The sequence below is a fragment of the Esox lucius genome, chromosome 25 (genome assembly GCF_011004845.1).
Source record: "Esox lucius isolate fEsoLuc1 chromosome 25, fEsoLuc1.pri, whole genome shotgun sequence".
NCBI classification, from domain to species: Eukaryota; Metazoa; Chordata; class Actinopteri; order Esociformes; family Esocidae; genus Esox; species Esox lucius.
In genome coordinates, this window is record NC_047593.1 from 11,270,970 (window position 1) to 11,288,441 (window position 17,472).

At 43.2% G+C, this 17,472-nt stretch overlaps 1 protein-coding gene across 1 annotated transcript in view; it reads right to left on the reverse strand.

Moving 5' to 3' along the window:
- Nucleotides 1-9,922: 9,922 nt before the first annotated feature.
- The window catches only part of LOC105006842 (semaphorin-4F), a 15,292-nt gene continuing 7,742 nt past the window's right edge, over nucleotides 9,923-17,472 (reverse strand). Inside the window, exons 2-14 of the mRNA XM_029118452.2 lie at nucleotides 15,306-15,439; nucleotides 14,888-14,947; nucleotides 14,061-14,159; nucleotides 13,837-13,945; nucleotides 13,359-13,478; nucleotides 13,083-13,213; nucleotides 12,753-12,934; nucleotides 12,348-12,471; nucleotides 11,991-12,186; nucleotides 11,636-11,745; nucleotides 11,416-11,567; nucleotides 11,234-11,289; nucleotides 9,923-11,098 (exon numbers count right to left, since the gene is read on the reverse strand). Of these exons, the coding sequence (XP_028974285.2) occupies nucleotides 10,599-11,098; nucleotides 11,234-11,289; nucleotides 11,416-11,567; nucleotides 11,636-11,745; nucleotides 11,991-12,186; nucleotides 12,348-12,471; nucleotides 12,753-12,934; nucleotides 13,083-13,213; nucleotides 13,359-13,478; nucleotides 13,837-13,945; nucleotides 14,061-14,159; nucleotides 14,888-14,947; nucleotides 15,306-15,439 (1,973 nt within the window). The 3' untranslated portion in view covers nucleotides 9,923-10,598. The remainder of the gene's footprint in view (nucleotides 11,099-11,233; nucleotides 11,290-11,415; nucleotides 11,568-11,635; nucleotides 11,746-11,990; nucleotides 12,187-12,347; nucleotides 12,472-12,752; nucleotides 12,935-13,082; nucleotides 13,214-13,358; nucleotides 13,479-13,836; nucleotides 13,946-14,060; nucleotides 14,160-14,887; nucleotides 14,948-15,305; nucleotides 15,440-17,472) is intronic.

The following is a 17,472-nucleotide window of genomic DNA, read 5'->3' on the forward strand; positions in this document are numbered from 1 at the left end:
TGAAATGATTCGAGCTTTGTGACATGGTGCATTATCCTGCTGGAAGTAGCCATCAGAGGATGGGTACATGGTGGTCATAAAGGGATGGACATGGTCAGAAACAATGCTCAGATAGGCCGTGGCATTTAAACGATGCCCAATTGGCACTACGCCAAATTCTGACTCTACCATCTGAATGTCTCAACAGAAATCGAGACTCATCAGACCAGGCAACATCCTTCCAGTCTTCAACTGTCCAATTTTGGTGAGCTCGTGCAAATTGTAGCCTCTTTTTCCTATTTGTAGTGGAGATGAGTGTTACCCGTTGGGGTCTTCTGCTGTTGTAGCCCATCCGCCTCAAGGTTGTGCGTGTTGTGGCTTCACAAATGCTTTGCTGCATACCTCGGTTGTAACGAGTGGTTATTTCAAAGTTGCTCTTTTATCAGCTTGAATCAGTCGGCCCATTCTCCTCTGACCTCTAGCATCAACAAGACATTTTCGCCGACAGGACTGCCGCATACTGGATGTTTTTCCCTTTTCACACCATTCTTTGTAAACCCTAGAAATGGTTGTGCGTGAAAATCCCAGTAACTGAGCAGATTGTGAAATACTCAGAACGGCCCGCCTGGCACCAACAACCATGCCAAGCTCAAAATTGCTTAAATCACCTTTCTTTCCCATTCTGACATTCAGTTTGGAGTTCAGGAGATTATCTTGACCAGGACCACACCCCTAAATGCATTGAAGCAACTGCCATGTGATTGGTTGATTAGATAATTGCATTAATGAGAAATTGAACAGGTGTTCCTAATAATCCTTCAGGTGAGTGTATATCAAGTGGAAACCTCACTCACATTGCACTTCAGGCAGGTTAATAAGCAATTGCTCAATTATTTAATAGAAAACAGAAACAACTGAGAAAATGCACAGCAACACTTGATTTCCATGTTGTGTCTGTAGTGCTAAATGAGCAGCATTCCATTTGTTGTTGTACACATGATTACAAATTTTTTTTAAAGTCTACAATTAAAAGAAACTACATTAGTAGAAACTGTTTTTTATTGTGATAAAGTAAGCCAGTTGCCTCCAATAAGTCATATGATTAAACTTTACAAGATATACTTTAGTATGTGAAAACAGTAAGAATTGTAATTCTAATACAATCATTTCTCAAATGTTTTTCAGCAAAATTGAGGTTTCAAAGGTTTTTGCAACTCGATATAATATTTAAAATAAAACCTAACAAAATTGATGTCTTTTAAGAAATTCTATGCGCTTTAAGTTGGCCCCAGTCTCCAGGAGCTGTATTTTACACTTTTCACCTGTTTTATGAGGTTGAATGACAAAATCCTCTTGTCATCCATCAACATGGGTAAAACCAAATTAAGTATATTGTATTATTAAATCATATGATACTGGAAACTACTTATTGAATGAATACTTACTGCACCTAAATGGAAAATAAAGTTGACATAAAAAAAAGTCCTATATTGAAAAATAATTTTCTATGACACTTTTAACATTACAAAATGGTGCAATATAAAAATATACTTTTTTTACAGTCACATCCCATGTCAAATAGGACACATTTAGATCATGCAAGTCGCTCTCCAAGTCTCTCTCCAAAGAAATCGCAGTCCAGATTAGCCCAGAGGTGCATCAGTCATCACCAGCTCATTCTCAAAGCCTCGTTCCCGCTGACCCTGATTGGTTCCACTTCCGTTTCTGTCCGCCAATGTGGTGTGTTGTGTTCGCCAGCTTCGCCTTTTCAGAAATACAGTGGCAACTAAAGCTCCCAACAGCGCCCCCAGCAGGACACAGACCACTAACAACCCCGCTGGCTGTGTCTCCATCATAGGTTGCACCCTGTAATTGATATTAGCCTCCTCCATGGTCAGCAGGTAGGAGGCTGTGAGGCAGGGCTCGCTGTCCAAGAAACCATTCCTCTGGGCTGGGCAGCGACAGGAGTATAGACCCTCGTTGTCTCTGGAGACAGTGACCATCAGGAAGGAGTGCAGCAGCGGGGTGTGGCGGCCCTGGGGGTGCTCCCAGACACAGGGGAGAGGGGAGAGGTTGATGCAAGGCAGGACGACCAACAATCCCGCTCTCACATGCAGCTCCTTCACCAAAGGGGAACAACGCCCTGAGAGAGGAGGGAGATAAACTGAGTTACTACAGAGAGAGTGGGAGAGAGAAAGCTGGTTGACAGAGAGAAGTGGAGGGTTTGAGAAGAATATTGAGTAAGACAAATTGTGCCAATAATACTTGTAAGAGCCATTTTTTTGTCTTTGCCTAAACTCTTATCAAGTGTGTCCACTAGGGGGCTCTTTTTGGGTATTTGGTAATTGAATTTAGGTAGGAACCTTCCTTCAGACGATAGGTGTTGCTTGAGGGAAGGTGCACACAGTTTTTTGACCGCTACACTATGCTACGCTAAGTTATGTCATGCCATGCTGTGCAGGAAGAAAAAATGTATTGGTGAACTATGGATTTATTGACTGTTGATGGACTCTTGCATAATGGGAAATGAAAACCAGTCACGGTAAAATAAACTACAATCCAAGCATACTAACTTATGTGTGGACAATGAACTAAGTAACAACTCAAGTGTGCACGTCCATTAACAAGCACCGTCAAGCAGCCCTCAGCTGCCTAAAGTATTAGACTTGGCTGCTTACAATTTAGTCAAAAAACTGTTTTCTCAAAAGGAACTGAGTTTACTTATGTTTTCATTGGAGTTTCACGCATCTGTTGAATGAGATTGAGTGGATCATTGGAGGAACGTTGCATCGATTTCATCTGCAACTGAGAGCAGCTGCAGTCAAGAGGACATCGCATATCTGTGGATTATATGTGCACGTCTTTGCTCTTGGGTCAGAAACCGTCTACCAGTGCAAGGAAAAACACTGGTTCTGCTCTACAAACGTCAAGCAGAGGAGTTTTTCTTCAAATGGCGCCCAACGTGAAGAGGTATGTTAAGTAGTGCTACTTGTTGATTGGCCATTTAACTTTGTGTGCACACAACATGGGACATAATTCCAATGCATTGGTTGTCAAAGAGTAACTTTACGAACTAGATTTATTGTTGGTTCGATCGTGCTCTGAACATTTTGGATTATGAATCCGGCTGAAGCAGATCATAGGTCTAGTGACGCGCTTCAGTTGAACAATGGTGTTGTTACTAATGTTGATGTTCAAATAGACAAACAAAAACGTGTTGTGAAATTAACACCTAAAGCATTTGCAGAAAAGGTTGCAAAGTGATAGAAAATCTGTATTAACTAAAGCTACAAATTTAAGGAAAAAGATTCAAGGTCTGATTCAACAAAGAAATGTAAAAGAGGTGCAAACTGTTTTTGTTGACTTTTTGGATTTGTGTGATGAAGTAAAAAGTATTCATGGTTCTTTGATGGGTATGTTACCTGAAACTGAGAAGGAAAAACATGACATATGGTTTTAGGCAAAAATGATTGTAAATAATGATTTTATTTCTGAAGTTAAAGCCTGGGTACCATTTAATGAAAATGATGAAATTATTACAAACGAGGTCATGAGTGACAAAGTTGATGGGGTCAATCCAAATGATTGTATTTCAAATGTTGGTAGTAGACATCCAAGTAAAACAAGTACATGCAGTAGTGTTTCTTCTGCTAGAATTATAGCTGAGGCAAATAAGGCTGCACTGCTTGCTCGTATGGAGGCCTTAAAGGAAAGACAGGACTTGGAGGACCAAGAGCAAATGATTAAGAGGAAAAAGGAGCAACTGGAACTGAAAGTAATGCTATTGGAATCCAATGCGAAGCTTGCTGTTCTAAAGGCCTCTGAAAGTCGCAGTGTCTCTAATGCTTCTCAAGTTTCAAAGTCTCAAGTGGAAAAAGCAAACAGTAGAGCATCTGCAACCGTATTAAATCCGATGGCAGAGGAGTTCAAACTTGTTGGCCGTAGCAAAACTGCAAATAAAGTAACAGCAACGGATCCCTCTTTAACCTCATCTGTGCCATATCAGGAAATTCATCAACAGCCTTGGCATGATATGGACTCAGAAAGGCAGAATTACCAACGTGCATCTGAAATAGCTTTTCAACCTGCATCAGTTCAACATGGACAACAAGCATCTGCAATGATTCTTCGGCCACAAAAGGAGATTCAGTATAGTGACATTGGCACCATAATGCAAAAGCAAAATGAAATCACATCAGCTCTTGTCCAACAACAACGTTGTTCATCTTTACCAGCTAGAGATATACCATTATTTGATGGAGACCCTCTTCAGTATGTTTCCTTTATCAAAGCATTTGAAAAGGGAGTGGAGGAGAAGACAAGCTGTAGTGACTGTTTATATTACTTGGAACAGTTCACTAGGGGGCAACCAAAAGAGTTAGTGCGTATTTGCCTACACATGACCCCTGACCTTGGCTATGCTAAAGCAAAACAGCTATTAAAAGAACATTTTGGCAGTAAGTACAGGGTTGCCACTGCTTATCTGGAAAAAGCATTGTCTTGGCCCTCAATAAAAGGAGAGAATGTCAATGCTTTGCAATCGTATGCTCTTTTTCTGCGTGGTTGCTGCAACGTCACAGAGGAATTGCAATACCTTCAGGAGTTAGATATGCCCAGCAATATGAGAGCTATTATGTGTAAATTGCCTTTCAAGCTCAGAGAGCGGTGGAGAACTGTTGCCCATAACATTCTGGAAACTACTCAAAGTAGAGCTTTGTTCAAAGATCTTGTGAACTTCATTGAAAGACAAGTTGGCATCCTATTGGACCCCTTGTTTGGGGATATTAGGGATTTGCCTACTGTACCAAGACCTGTAAATAGACCAAGGCTATGTCCAAAAGGAAGAATTAAAGGAAACCTCTTTGCCACTACTGTTGCACCAGTGGAATATGTGGAAACCTCTAAGAATACGAAGACAGGGTTGTCTTCAAACAGTTCTAAAGTAAGTCCATTGTGTGTGTGGTGTGCTAAGCATCATGTATTGGAGTACTGTCAACAATTCAACAAGAAGAAGCAAAGGGAAAAGATGGCCTTTCTAAAGGAGAAGGAGCTTTGTTTTGGTTGCCTAAGTGCTGGGCACATGAGTCATAATTGTGGCAAACGTCTGACCTGTAGGATATGTAGTCAGCACCATCCCACTGTGCTTCATGTTGACAGACATACTGACAATACTGCCAATTCAGAGGAAGCGGAGGCATACAAGTTCTTAGGATCTGCCGAAACATGTGGTCATACAGGGGTTGGAAAAGATCGTTGTCTACTTTCTATCTTACCAGTTCAAGTCAAGGCCAGTAAAGGAGATCAAATAATCCAGACATATGCATTCCTGGATCCCGGCAGTTCTGCAACTTTTTGTACTGAAAGTCTTATGCAGCAACTGAAGCTTTCTGGTAGAGGAACTCAGTTTCTGTTACAACCTTTTCCTGTCCCATAGTTTGTAACAGCATGTGCAGTTTCAGGTTTGGAAGTAGCTGCTATTGATGGTAACATCTTCTACCAGCTTCCACAAACACTCACACAGAAACAAATGCCTGTAAGTTCTGACAACATTGTATCTAAAGGAGATTTGTCTAAGTGGCCTTACCTGGCAAAGGTTAAAGTTCCCTGCATAATGGCTAACGTTGAATTGTTGATTGGAAACAACGCTCCTAAGATGTTGGAGCCTTGGGAAGTCATAAACAGCCATGGGGGAGGGCCCGTATGCTATGAGAATGGCATTAGGTTGGGTCATCAATGGTTCCTTGCATGCAGGCAGCTTTGAGGCTGAAGATTGTTCTGCAATGGTTAACAGGATTTCTGTGTGTAGATTGGAGGAAATGTTGGTTAAACAATACAACCACGACTTTAATGAAAGAGCTGCAGAGGAACCAGGACTGTCAAGAGAGGATATAAGGTTTTTGGAGATTGCAGAGAGTTCAGCCAAACTTCAGGACAATCATTATACCTTGAAGTTGCCATTTAAAAAAGAAAATGTGCATCTTCCTAACAATTTCTCTGTGGCGTATACATACTCTCAGGAGTATGTATCATTTGTAAATGAAATGGTCAAAAAAGGATATGCAGAGCAAGTGCCCATTCATCAGCTTAAAGGTGAGAGTGGCAAGGTATGGTACCTTCCTCACCATGGTGTACGTCATCCCAAGAAGAGGAACTTGAGGGTGGTTTTTGATTGTGGTGCGGCATTCAATGGAACATCTTTGAATCGAGTCCTTTTACAAGGTCCCAATTTCACAAGTACATTGATTGGAGTCCTCTTGAGGTTTAGGCAGGAGTCGGTAGTGGTTATGGGAGACATACAATCAATGTTTCATCAAGTTCGGGTGGCAGAAGAGGACCGGGACTTCATTCGGTTTTTGTGGTGGCAGAATGGAGATTTTACAAAAGAAGTGGATGTGTTTCGTATGAATGTCCATCTCTTTGGGGCTGTCTCCTCTCCGAGTTGTGCTGCTTTTGCTTTAAGAAAAACAGCAGATGATCATTGTTCTGAGTTCCGAAAAGAGGTTGTTCAAACGCTCAAAGAAAACTTCTATGTAGACGATTGCCTTAAGAGTGTGGCATCTGAAGATGAAGCACGTTGTTTAGTTAAAGATCTTTTTAATCTTTGTCAGCGAGGAGGTTTCACTCTGACAAAATGGAGTAGCAACAGGCGCACTGTCCTGCAAACCATTCCCGAGGAGCACAGAGCCAAAGAGTGGAAGGAGCTGGATCTGGACAGGGACAGTCTGCCTGTTGAGAGAGCACTTGGATTACTGTGGTGTGCGGAAACTGACTCATTTAAGTTCAAAATGGAGGTCCATGAGAAGTCTTCTTGCACAAGACGTGGGATGTTGTCGGTTTCAAGCTCAGTGTACAATCCACTTGGGTTTTTGGCACCAGTTGTGCTACCTGCTAAAATTATGCTATAGGAATTATGTCGGAGGAATTACGGATGGGATGAGACTGTGCCCTACAACATTTTGCGTGACTGGACAAGGTGGTTGAAGGAGCTGAATGCACTTACAGAATTCAAGGTGGAAAGATGCGTTAAGCCTGTGAGCTGTGGATCTTGCATACATGCTCAGCTTCATAATTTTTCAGACGCAAGTGAACAAGGGTATGGCACAGTCACTTATCTTAGAATCCAGAATAGCAAAGGTGACATTCATGTTGCGTTCCTCATGGGCAAGGCCAGAGTAACACCATTAAAGGTCGTCACTGTTCCCCGTTTGGAGTTAACTGCTGCTGTGCTCGCTGTCCGTGTTCAATCAATCAATCAATCAATCAATCAAAATTTATTTATAAAGCGCTTTTTACAACAGCAGTTGTCACAAAGTGCTTTACAGAGACACCCGGCCTTAAACCCCAAGGAGCAAACAACAGTAGTGTTGAATTTCAGTGGCTAGGAAAAACTCCCTAAGAAGGTCGAATTTTAGGAAGAAACCTAGAGAGGACCCAGGCTCAGAGGGGTGACCAGTCCTCTTCTGGCTGTGCCGGGTGAGATATTAAGAGTCCAATTGGAATAATAAATAAATTTCTCTTGGCTAAATCCAGAGTATATTTGATTTTAGACTAGGTCAGAAGTATGACCAGGTGGACAAGGACAGGAACAGCAACGGTCCCCCCAAACCAGGTAATCCGCAGGTGTGGACCAGGACCTCATCTCTTTCTAAAATTTAAAATTGGAGGAAACTGAGAAAAGTTAGTAGTACATCCCTCATGTCCCCCAGCACAATAATATAGCAGCGTAACACCTTGGAAACTGAGACGGGGGGGTCCGGTGACACTGTGGCCCTACCCGGGGGAGGCCCCGGACAGGGCCCAACAGGCAGGAAATCAATCCAACCACATTGCCAGGCATCAACCAAAGGGACACCCACCAACCGCAACCCCCCTGAATGAGGGCCGAGTGTTGACCTGATGTTAAAGAAGGAGTTGAGGATCCAGTTACAAGAATCTGTCTTTTGGACAGACAGCACATCTGTACTTAAGTACATCATGAATGAGGACAAACGTTTTCATACTTTTGTTGCGAACAGAGTCTCCATTATCCGGGAATGCACAAAGACATCACAGTGGCGATATGTTGGTTCAAAGGAGAATCCGGCTGATGATGCATCCAGAGGAAGAAGGGCTGACGATTTTATTAAGAAAAATAGATGGATAGAAGGCCCCAAGTTTCTGTCCAGACCAGAAAAGGATTGGCCCAAGAATCTTGTGCACACTGCAGTAGGGATTGATGACCCCGAGGTCAAGAAAGACGCTGTTGTAAATGTGGTAAATACTCATGGTTCACTGAAGGGTACAGATTTGCTGATTGCTTACTTTTCAGATTGGAGGAAACTTCGAGTATCAGTTGCCTGGTTACTTAGGTTGAAGAGGATGTTATTGTTGAGAAGAACTTGCAAGAGGATGGAGTCAGATATTGCTGATACCAGCAAACAGAGTGCCTTGGTGCAAGAGAGTCGGATAGCTAAAGGTGCAACACGAGGAAACGCCTTGTCAGCAGAAGATCTTACACAAGCTGAGCTGGCAATAATCTGCTACTGCCAACAGCAAAGATTCCCTGAGGAGATTGCTGCTTTGTCTTCTGGGAAGGACATAGTAAGTAAACAGAGTACCATCTATAAGCTAGACCCATTTCTAGATGGTGGGCTTCTGAGAGTTGGAGGACGGCTGACACGGGGTTCTTTGCCAGAAGACATAAAACACCCACTTCTCCTCACTAAGGATCAACATGTGGCTACCCTCATACTGAAGGATATACATCAACAACTTGGCCATAGTGGGCGAAACCACATGTTATCTACATTGAGGAGGAGGTATTGGATCACAGGTGTCACCTCAGCTGTGAGAAAGGTAATAGCAGAGTGTTGTTTCTGTAAAAGATATAATGGACGGATGATGGGACAGAAGATGGCTGATCTGCCCAAGGAGAGGATTCTGCCAGACCATCCGCCATTTACCAACACAGGTGTTGACTATTTTGGACCAATAATGGTGAAGAAGGGAAGAGGCACAGCAAAGCGTTATGGTGTCATCTTCACCTGTTTGGCCTGCAGAGCAGTGCACCTTGAATTGGCTACTTCTCTTGACACTGATTCCTGTATTAATGCTCTGCGCCGATTTATGAGTAGAAGAGGGCAAGTGGAGCATCTTCTATCAGATAATGGTACAAAGTTCATAGGAGCAAAAAGAGAACTTAAAGAGGCACTTTCCGCATTGAATCAGGCTAAAATTCAAGGAGTTTTATGTCAGAAGGGCATTAAGTGGAGTTTCAATCCTCCTGCTGGGTCTCATTATGGTGGGGTTTGGGAGCGGGTTATCCGCATGTTGAAGAAGATCCTCACTGCAGTTCTCCAACAGCAGATGCTTGATGACGATGGTTTCCATACAGTCTTGTGTGAAGCTGAGGCCATCTTAAACGATCGACCAATAACCAAGTTGTCTGATGATCCAATGGATCTTGAAGCTCTAACCCCTAATCATATCCTGTTGCTGAAAGGGAAACCAACATTAACCCCTGGATTGTTTGATCTACATGATTTGTACATAAAAAGAAGATGGAGACAGGTTCAGTATATTTCAGATCTCTTTTGGAAGAGATGGGTGAGAGAATATCTACCTTTGCTCCAGGAGAGGCAGAAATGGAATAAAACTAAGAATAGCCTCAACCCTGGAGACATTGTGGCCATTTTGGATTCAATGGCGCCTCGAGGCTCCTGGCCACTTGGAAGAGTTTTGGAAACATTCCCTGACAAAAAGGGTCTGGTTCGCTCTGTGCGTTTACAAACCAAAACCAGTGTTATAGACAGGCCTGTAGCAAAGCTTTGTTTTTTACATGAGTCTATGGGTTAAGGGGTTTGTTACAAGCAACATGTGTGTTTGTTGTGCTCATTATTTGTATTTATATGTGGCTCTTTTGTTATGTGTTGGGAATTGGTATGTTTGATTCATCCCAATTAGGGGCCGGTATGTAAGAGCCATTTTTTTGTCTTTGCCTAAACTCTTATCAAGTGTGTCCACTAGGGGGCTCTTTTTGGGTATTTGGTAATTGAATTTAGGTAGGAACCTTCCTTCAGACGATAGGTGTTGCTTGAGGGAAAGTGCACACAGTTTTTTGACCGCTACACTATGCTACGCTAAGTTATGTCATGCCATGCTGTGCAGGAAGAAAAAATGTATTGGTGAACTATGGATTTATTGACTGTTGATGGACTCTTGCATAATGGGAAATGAAAACCAGTCACGGTAAAATAAACTACAATCCAAGCATACTAACTTATGTGTGGACAATGAACTAAGTAACAACTCAAGTGTGCACGTCCATTAACAAGCACCGTCAAGCAGCCCTCAGCTGCCTAAAGTATTAGACTTGGCTGCTTAAGTATATTGTATTATTAAATCATATGATACTGGAAACTACTTATTGAATGAATACTTACTGCACCTAAATGGAAAATAAAGTTGACATAAAAAAAAGTCCTATATTGAAAAATAATTTTCTATGACACTTTTAACATTACAAAATGGTGCAATATAAAAATATACTTTTTTTACAGTCACATCCCATGTCAAATAGGACACATTTAGATCATACAAGTCGCTCTCCAAGTCTCTCTCCAAAGAAATCGCAGTCCAGATTAGCCCAGAGGTGCATCAGTCATCACCAGCTCATTCTCAAAGCCTCGTTCCCGCTGACCCTGATTGGTTCCACTTCCGTTTCTGTCCGCCAATGTGGTGTGTTGTGTTCGCCAGCTTCGCCTTTTCAGAAATACAGTGGCAACTAAAGCTCCCAACAGCGCCCCCAGCAGGACACAGACCACTAACAACCCCGCTGGCTGTGTCTCCATCATAGGTTGCACCCTGTAATTGATATTAGGCTCCTCCATGGTCAGCAGGTAGGAGGCTGTGAGGCAGGGCTCGCTGTCCAAGAAACCATTCCTCTGGGCTGGGCAGCGACAGGAGTATAGACCCTCGTTGTCTCTGGAGACAGTGACCATCAGGAAGGAGTGCAGCAGCGGGGTGTGGCGGCCCTGGGGGTGCTCCCAGACACAGGGGAGAGGGGAGAGGTTGATGCAAGGCAGGACGACCAACAATCCCGCTCTCACATGCAGCTCCTTCACCAAAGGGGAACAACGCCCTGAGAGAGGAGGGAGATAAACTGAGTTACTACAGAGAGAGTGGGAGAGAGAAAGCTGGTTGACAGAGAGAAGTGGAGGGTTTGAGAAGAATATTGAGTAAGACAAATTGTGCCAATAATACTGGTTCTACTTACCCTCTCCAGTGCCACATGCCTTCAAAGGGTCCTCTGATTTATTTTGTACTGGAGATCTGAGAAAAGAAAGAGAAGACTCCAGCAAGGCAGTAGTCTAAACAAACAGGAATGATAGAGTACTCTACACAGCTGGATAGGAGAGGTAGGCTGACACAAAACGAGAGGTCTCTATGTAGACTCACTGTGTAGACTTCGCCACACACGCTCTTTCCTTGGCGTCCCATTTGCAGCCTAGGCCCTGTGCCTGGGCACACACCTCACAGGTGGGATACACGGCGCACCCATCCACCAGGACACGGGACAGAGCAGAGGGGGAGCCCACCAAAGCATGGCCCTGAGAGGAACCAAAGGGGTTTAATAGGGTGTGTGTGTGTGTGTGTGTGTTTGTGTGCGTGTACTTACCTGGTGTATTAGGATGTTGTTGATGGGCTCCACCAAGTTTGTGATGGCGATCTCATTTAGCAGAGTGACGTTACGACCGACAACAGAAATGCTGTGCAACTCCCCCTGATCTGTGTTACAAACATTGAAACAAAACTCCAACACTGTACAAAATGCACACAACATCATAATCGCTTAAACTCATACCCCCTATTTTCTCTCGTCTTTTATTGTCAATTATTCCTCTCTGTTGTCCTCCATCAATCCCTCCCCTCTCTCGTCGTCCTCTATTATTAATCAGTCCCCTCTCTTGCATGCTTTATCATCAATCACTTCTCTCTCGCTCTCTATCATCGGTCACTCCCGTCTTTCTCACCCGTGCCCAGGTATAGCACAGCGGCGTCACTGTTGGACATGTTGGCAGCTGTGATCCTGGTGTATGTGATTCCCCACCTCACCAGAAGGGGCACTGTGTCCACAGTTTGACTCATTAGCGGGTGTTCCTTGATGAACTGTAGCACCTTGTCAGGCACATGGAGAGAGTCCCAGGCTGTCTGGTTATCATATTCACACTACGGGGGAAAGAAAATGCAGCAAAGGACTGAATAAGTACTCTTGGGAGAAAAGGGTTGGGGAAAAAAAGTTTGATCGGAACCAAAAATGTCAGAGACATCTTCAGAGACACCCGTTGTGGTTCTAAGTAGCCCCTGTGTGTGAAGCTTTAAGGCGGTACCTGTCCAGGTCGGGGGCTCGGCACAGAGGACCCCGTCGGCATTTCCCTGAAGTCTCCAGTTGCAAACAGTTTACTGATGTCAGCCAGGCTGTACACACACACCGCTGACACACGTTCTCCTTCCCTGCATGCACAAAATCACACACACACACAATAAAGTAAAATACAATGTTGCTAAATTAATCTTGGGCTTGTAATTTTCATTTCTACAGCAAAATATGACCATCGTTATAATCAAATATTTTTCTGCTACATTGGTTACATTTGAAAAATATTTCATTAAGCAGTTACTCATCCGAATGACACCCCATTGTCCACTGCTCTTATCTCTCCACTGTAAAACCCCCACCCCTCAACCCCTCTCTCTTTGCTCCACGTCTTCTTCTGCACCCGCTACCACCTTACGAGTGGGAGGTGAACAGGGCGTAGAAGTGTGTGCTGCTGGGGTCTCCGACGCGGTGTTCCAGGGGGTAGACGTGGGACAGGATGGTGTAGCTCCGGACATTGTTCTGATCCTTACACACCAGCTGAGCCTTCAGGAAACTGGTCCACTCGTTCTGCAGGATTTTAGAGCCCCCCATATCCCTCTGGCACAAGCAGAGTATGGGAAAAGAGATGGAACAGGAGAGAAAGAGGTAAGAGTTTAAACATATGAACTGAGAAGCACACGTACATTAATTAGCAGCCTGGAAATAGATGCATAACAAGAAAGCAACTGATGTTGTTAACTCTCACCTTGCAAACCCTGGCAACCCGTGTGACTCTGACCTCAGGGTTATACTCTTCTGCAATCTCAGTGAAAAAAAAGTAGATCTTATCTTCTCCGTGGCTGTCCTTGACCAGGGCAGAGCTCACAAACCAGGGATCTGGACTCATCAGATAATCAAATAGCAAATAATATTTTTTAGAAAAGTAATGCTACACTCGTGAAGCACATCCTGAGTCAAACATATTGGATATATTCTGTTTCTCGGGGGTTTCAGGCATGTGTGACTGAGAAGTGGGTCGTACCATTGAGCAATTTCATAGACTTGAATATGCGCACTGGTTGATTTGGTGGATCTGTTGCCCTGATGATGTCAAACTCTGTGCACATGAAGTTGTAACAGGCAGCGGTGTACAGTACACCATCTACATGAAAAGATGAGAATGTGTGAGTCCATTTCATTTGTGGATTCCAAAAAGTATTTAATATCTGTGTTGGTGTGTGTCCATGAAGAAAACATTTATATTGTTGGCATAGAGCAGAGGTGTGAGTCGGGATCGTTACTGTGGGGTGGTCATACTCTGACTGGATTATATGATAAATATATATATATGAAACGCGTGCAAGGAAAACCGGTGGTCCCAGTTATAAAAAAGGCTATTTTTTAGGTTAGCAGTAAGGTTGAGGTTAAGGTTAGAGTACGGTGTAGGATTAGTAAATGTAGTATTTTTTAAGGGAAATGGCGTCCCTATTAAGACAGCAAGATAATCGTGTGCCCGTCACCTGCAGTAACAGCTGTGTGACTTTGCCTGGGGTTATAAGGACACTTTCCTTTTCCCTGTACCATCTTCACTTTGTCACCATCCTTCATCAGGGAGAATGTTGCAGGGTCCTAACACACACACACACACACACACACACACACACACACACACAGTGATGATTGATGGATGGGGGGGTATTTTAGTACAGTAACATAACACAGACATAAACTGAACGTAACTGACCATGAAAGCACACTGTGGGTCGAAGGCGTAGGAGCCACAGACATAGACAGTCCCATTCTTCAGAAACTCCAGCAGACAGATGTAGTTAGCACAGTCATCCTGTAGAGGACACAGAGAGCCACATCTCAGCTGACCTAAAGCCCCATGTTACGGGTCACCTCAATGACACATCCTAGCCTCTACCTAGAAGGACAACGTGTGTCCTAAGGGGATAAAGAGAACCGGGGGCTGTCTGGGATGCAGAGAACTCAGTGGGAAAGGGCCACCAGAGTAGGTCTAGTTGCCAGTTTGCAGTTAATTATCTGAATTAGCTGAATGGTGAAAGGGTGGATGGCCTGACCCCAGATCAGGCACAGAGGTTCCTGATCGGAGTAATGAGGCAGGGTTTCTTAACACAGGTGCCACAGTATGTGTGTATGTATGTAGGTAAGTGTTGGTTTTCATTTCAACCAATTACTCCCATTGAACAAAGGCAAACAATAACAGAAACGCTCACTATGTAAGCTCAGTCATGCTTTTTATTCTCAGTTTCTGAAGATTTTCTGACCTGATCGTATAAGACAATAAACACGAAAGCCAAAGAGGATGTGGGTTGTTCATGGGACATTAGAGGGGGGAACAACATAATTCATGACACACACATATGCACTAACACAGCTTCATACCTGATCAGATACAACTGAAAATACTTGCCACTAAAGAGGATGTGGATTGGTGTTCAAAGGAAGCTGAAAGCATATGATGCATGGCCCACATCAAAGATACTGCTTTATATACACACAGCTTCATATGCCACTTAAGACCAACAGCGAACCAGCATTGCTTACCTTCTTCTGGCCTTTTTGAATACAGGCTTCCGTATCATTTTCTGTGACCTCCCACTGAATCTGCAGACAGACCAACAACAAAAGATAAAGATCAAGGAAAAAATCCACAGATCCTCTGGGTATGTTTGACATTGCAGTATAATTTAAAAGCAATGAATACACTGCCACACAGGGTGAACAGGCAGAAACTAATGCACACTCGTTTCTCAGCAAAGCGCGTAAATATGCACGGATAAACGCCCACGCAGAAAGTTAAGTGGCAACATTTCTGGGTGGATCCCAATTGCTTCCCTGCTTACGTGATCTCCTCCCCTACTTCTCAAAAGCCACTGGAGCAGAAGGTCTCCCGTTTTCTCATCAGATTATTTCCAAGGAGGAGAGGACGCGAGGAGCATGACACTCAGATTCTCACTCTTACCGGTGGGTACTTCCAGGTGAGGTTGGAGGGGTGCAGGGCCAGGATAGAGCCTCTGGCCCCCAGGTACAGTGTTTCAGAGCTGGGATCCAGAAGGAAGACGCTGGCATTGGACACAACCAATGTTGAATTTATTCCTGAGAGCAGCACATGAAAACAGGGATGAAATCCAAATGGCAGCACATTCCCTATTGCACACTAGCTGGGGCCAGGGCTCTGGTTGACAGCACTACACAGCTTGTTGGAAAAGTGTGCCATTTGCAACACACACTTGGTGGTGGAACTTTAATTCCAAGACACGTTGTTTATTGTAGAGTAACAGTTGTAGAGTAATTATTGTAGAGTAACAGTGAGCAGTAACTTACAGGTCTTTTTAAAGGCAGAATGAAACATGCGTCTCTGTCAGTTTCCTTATCTGAATGACTCAGAAACCATTCAGTTAAGTGCCACTTCCTTTACTGAGAATCACCTCAAACACCGACTTCACACATCGCTGAACATCAGTTAGGTATATTCAATTCAGATAGGCCTATCTTTTTTTTATCACAAACACGTGACAAAGTGCGGTGTGTAAACCATTTTTCTGTTTAACAGTAGAAACCATCTAAGTAGGACCTACAATTATCTACGAAAAGCATGCAAAATTAAGACTATCCTGTCAACCGGGTGTTATGCATGCATATTTTCTGAGTATATAACAAGAGAGAATGCTTAATTAAGTTAATAAAAAAAAGTATATTTAAAGTTACTCCAGCAACATGCTAGTGGTTCTGTTTCTAGAAGATTCTGGGTATTTCAACATTTGGAGTCTTTATGATAACTTTACATGTTAAATACAGCTCGGGGAAAAATTAAAAGGCCACTGGACCCTTTCCTTTCCAAAAAGGTGGAAAAGGAACATTTTGACTGAGGAACAGAAGCGTTCAATTTGCAGTGGTCTTGTCACGTTTGTTGAGTTGGAGACGGAGGCAGGCGCAGAAGTTTAAGGGATTCCCCTGTTTTATTTAAACAAAAATAAAGTAAACCAAAACAGAGTGCCAAGCACTACAAAAATAGTCCAGAGTTCAATGGGTCAGTGGTTCTAAGGCACAGGGGCGCACAGGGGCGCACAGGGGCGCACAGGGGCGCACAGGGGCGCACAGGGGCGCACAGGGGCGCACAGGGGCGCACAGGGGCGCACAGGGGCGCACAGGGGCGCACAGGGGCGCACAGGGGCGCACAGGGCATGACAGGCAGACACACACAATGACCAACAATGACAGGGAGAAAGGGGCTGAACTAAATACACTGTTAAACGAGGGGAACAGAAACAGGTGGGGGCTAAAACACAGGTGAAATGAATATACCGATCAACTGAAACAAGAACAGGAAAGACCATACAAGGACAAGACAAGGACACACAGAAAACATGAAGTGGAATGGTCCCTTCAGGAAGGGACCGTTACAGGTCTCTTCATTTAAACCCTTCTGTTCCTCACCCACAACCTTACTTTTCTACTTTTTTGGAAAGTAAAGATAAAGATGAAGTGGTTTCTTATTTTTTTCCGGAACTGTATATGTGTTAACAGAAGTACTTTACATATTTGGATTAAGTAGCTTGCGGAGCCCTGACTGACATGATGTGCCATTATACTTTTTTTTAAGTAAATGCAACACAACTTTACAGCTTGGACATACCTTTGTAAAGTTATTTTACACAAAAATAAAAGGAATTCATATCTACTCATCTATAATGTGTGTAATACTGTAACATCATTTTTGTAAGTAGATCAAAAGGTTTCATTTTACAGTGTTAGATTTAGAAAAATGCTTTTTGATGACCCATTGTTTTTTGTATTAAAAGTTGTGAAAATGTAGCAGTTTGTGAAAAAAAAATCACAAATTTACAAAAATAACTGTTGTGAATTCTTTACATCAAAGAAGCCAGCCTAATCGTGGAGGTTTATAGGCTTGAAGTCTATGGAATGCTGTTTAAGTCAATATTAAATAAATAAATATGGCTATGAAATAAATCCTGAAATAAAGAAATGAGGCAAAAAATATATATTCTTGAGGACAAAAACATATTGTCTTTTGTTTGCGTTGTCCCTAAATGTAGCCTGTTCTGTCTTGTTTTTGTCCTTCGTTCTTGAAAATAGCTTGTTTTAGTAGATTGTTTTCACCTGTCTGG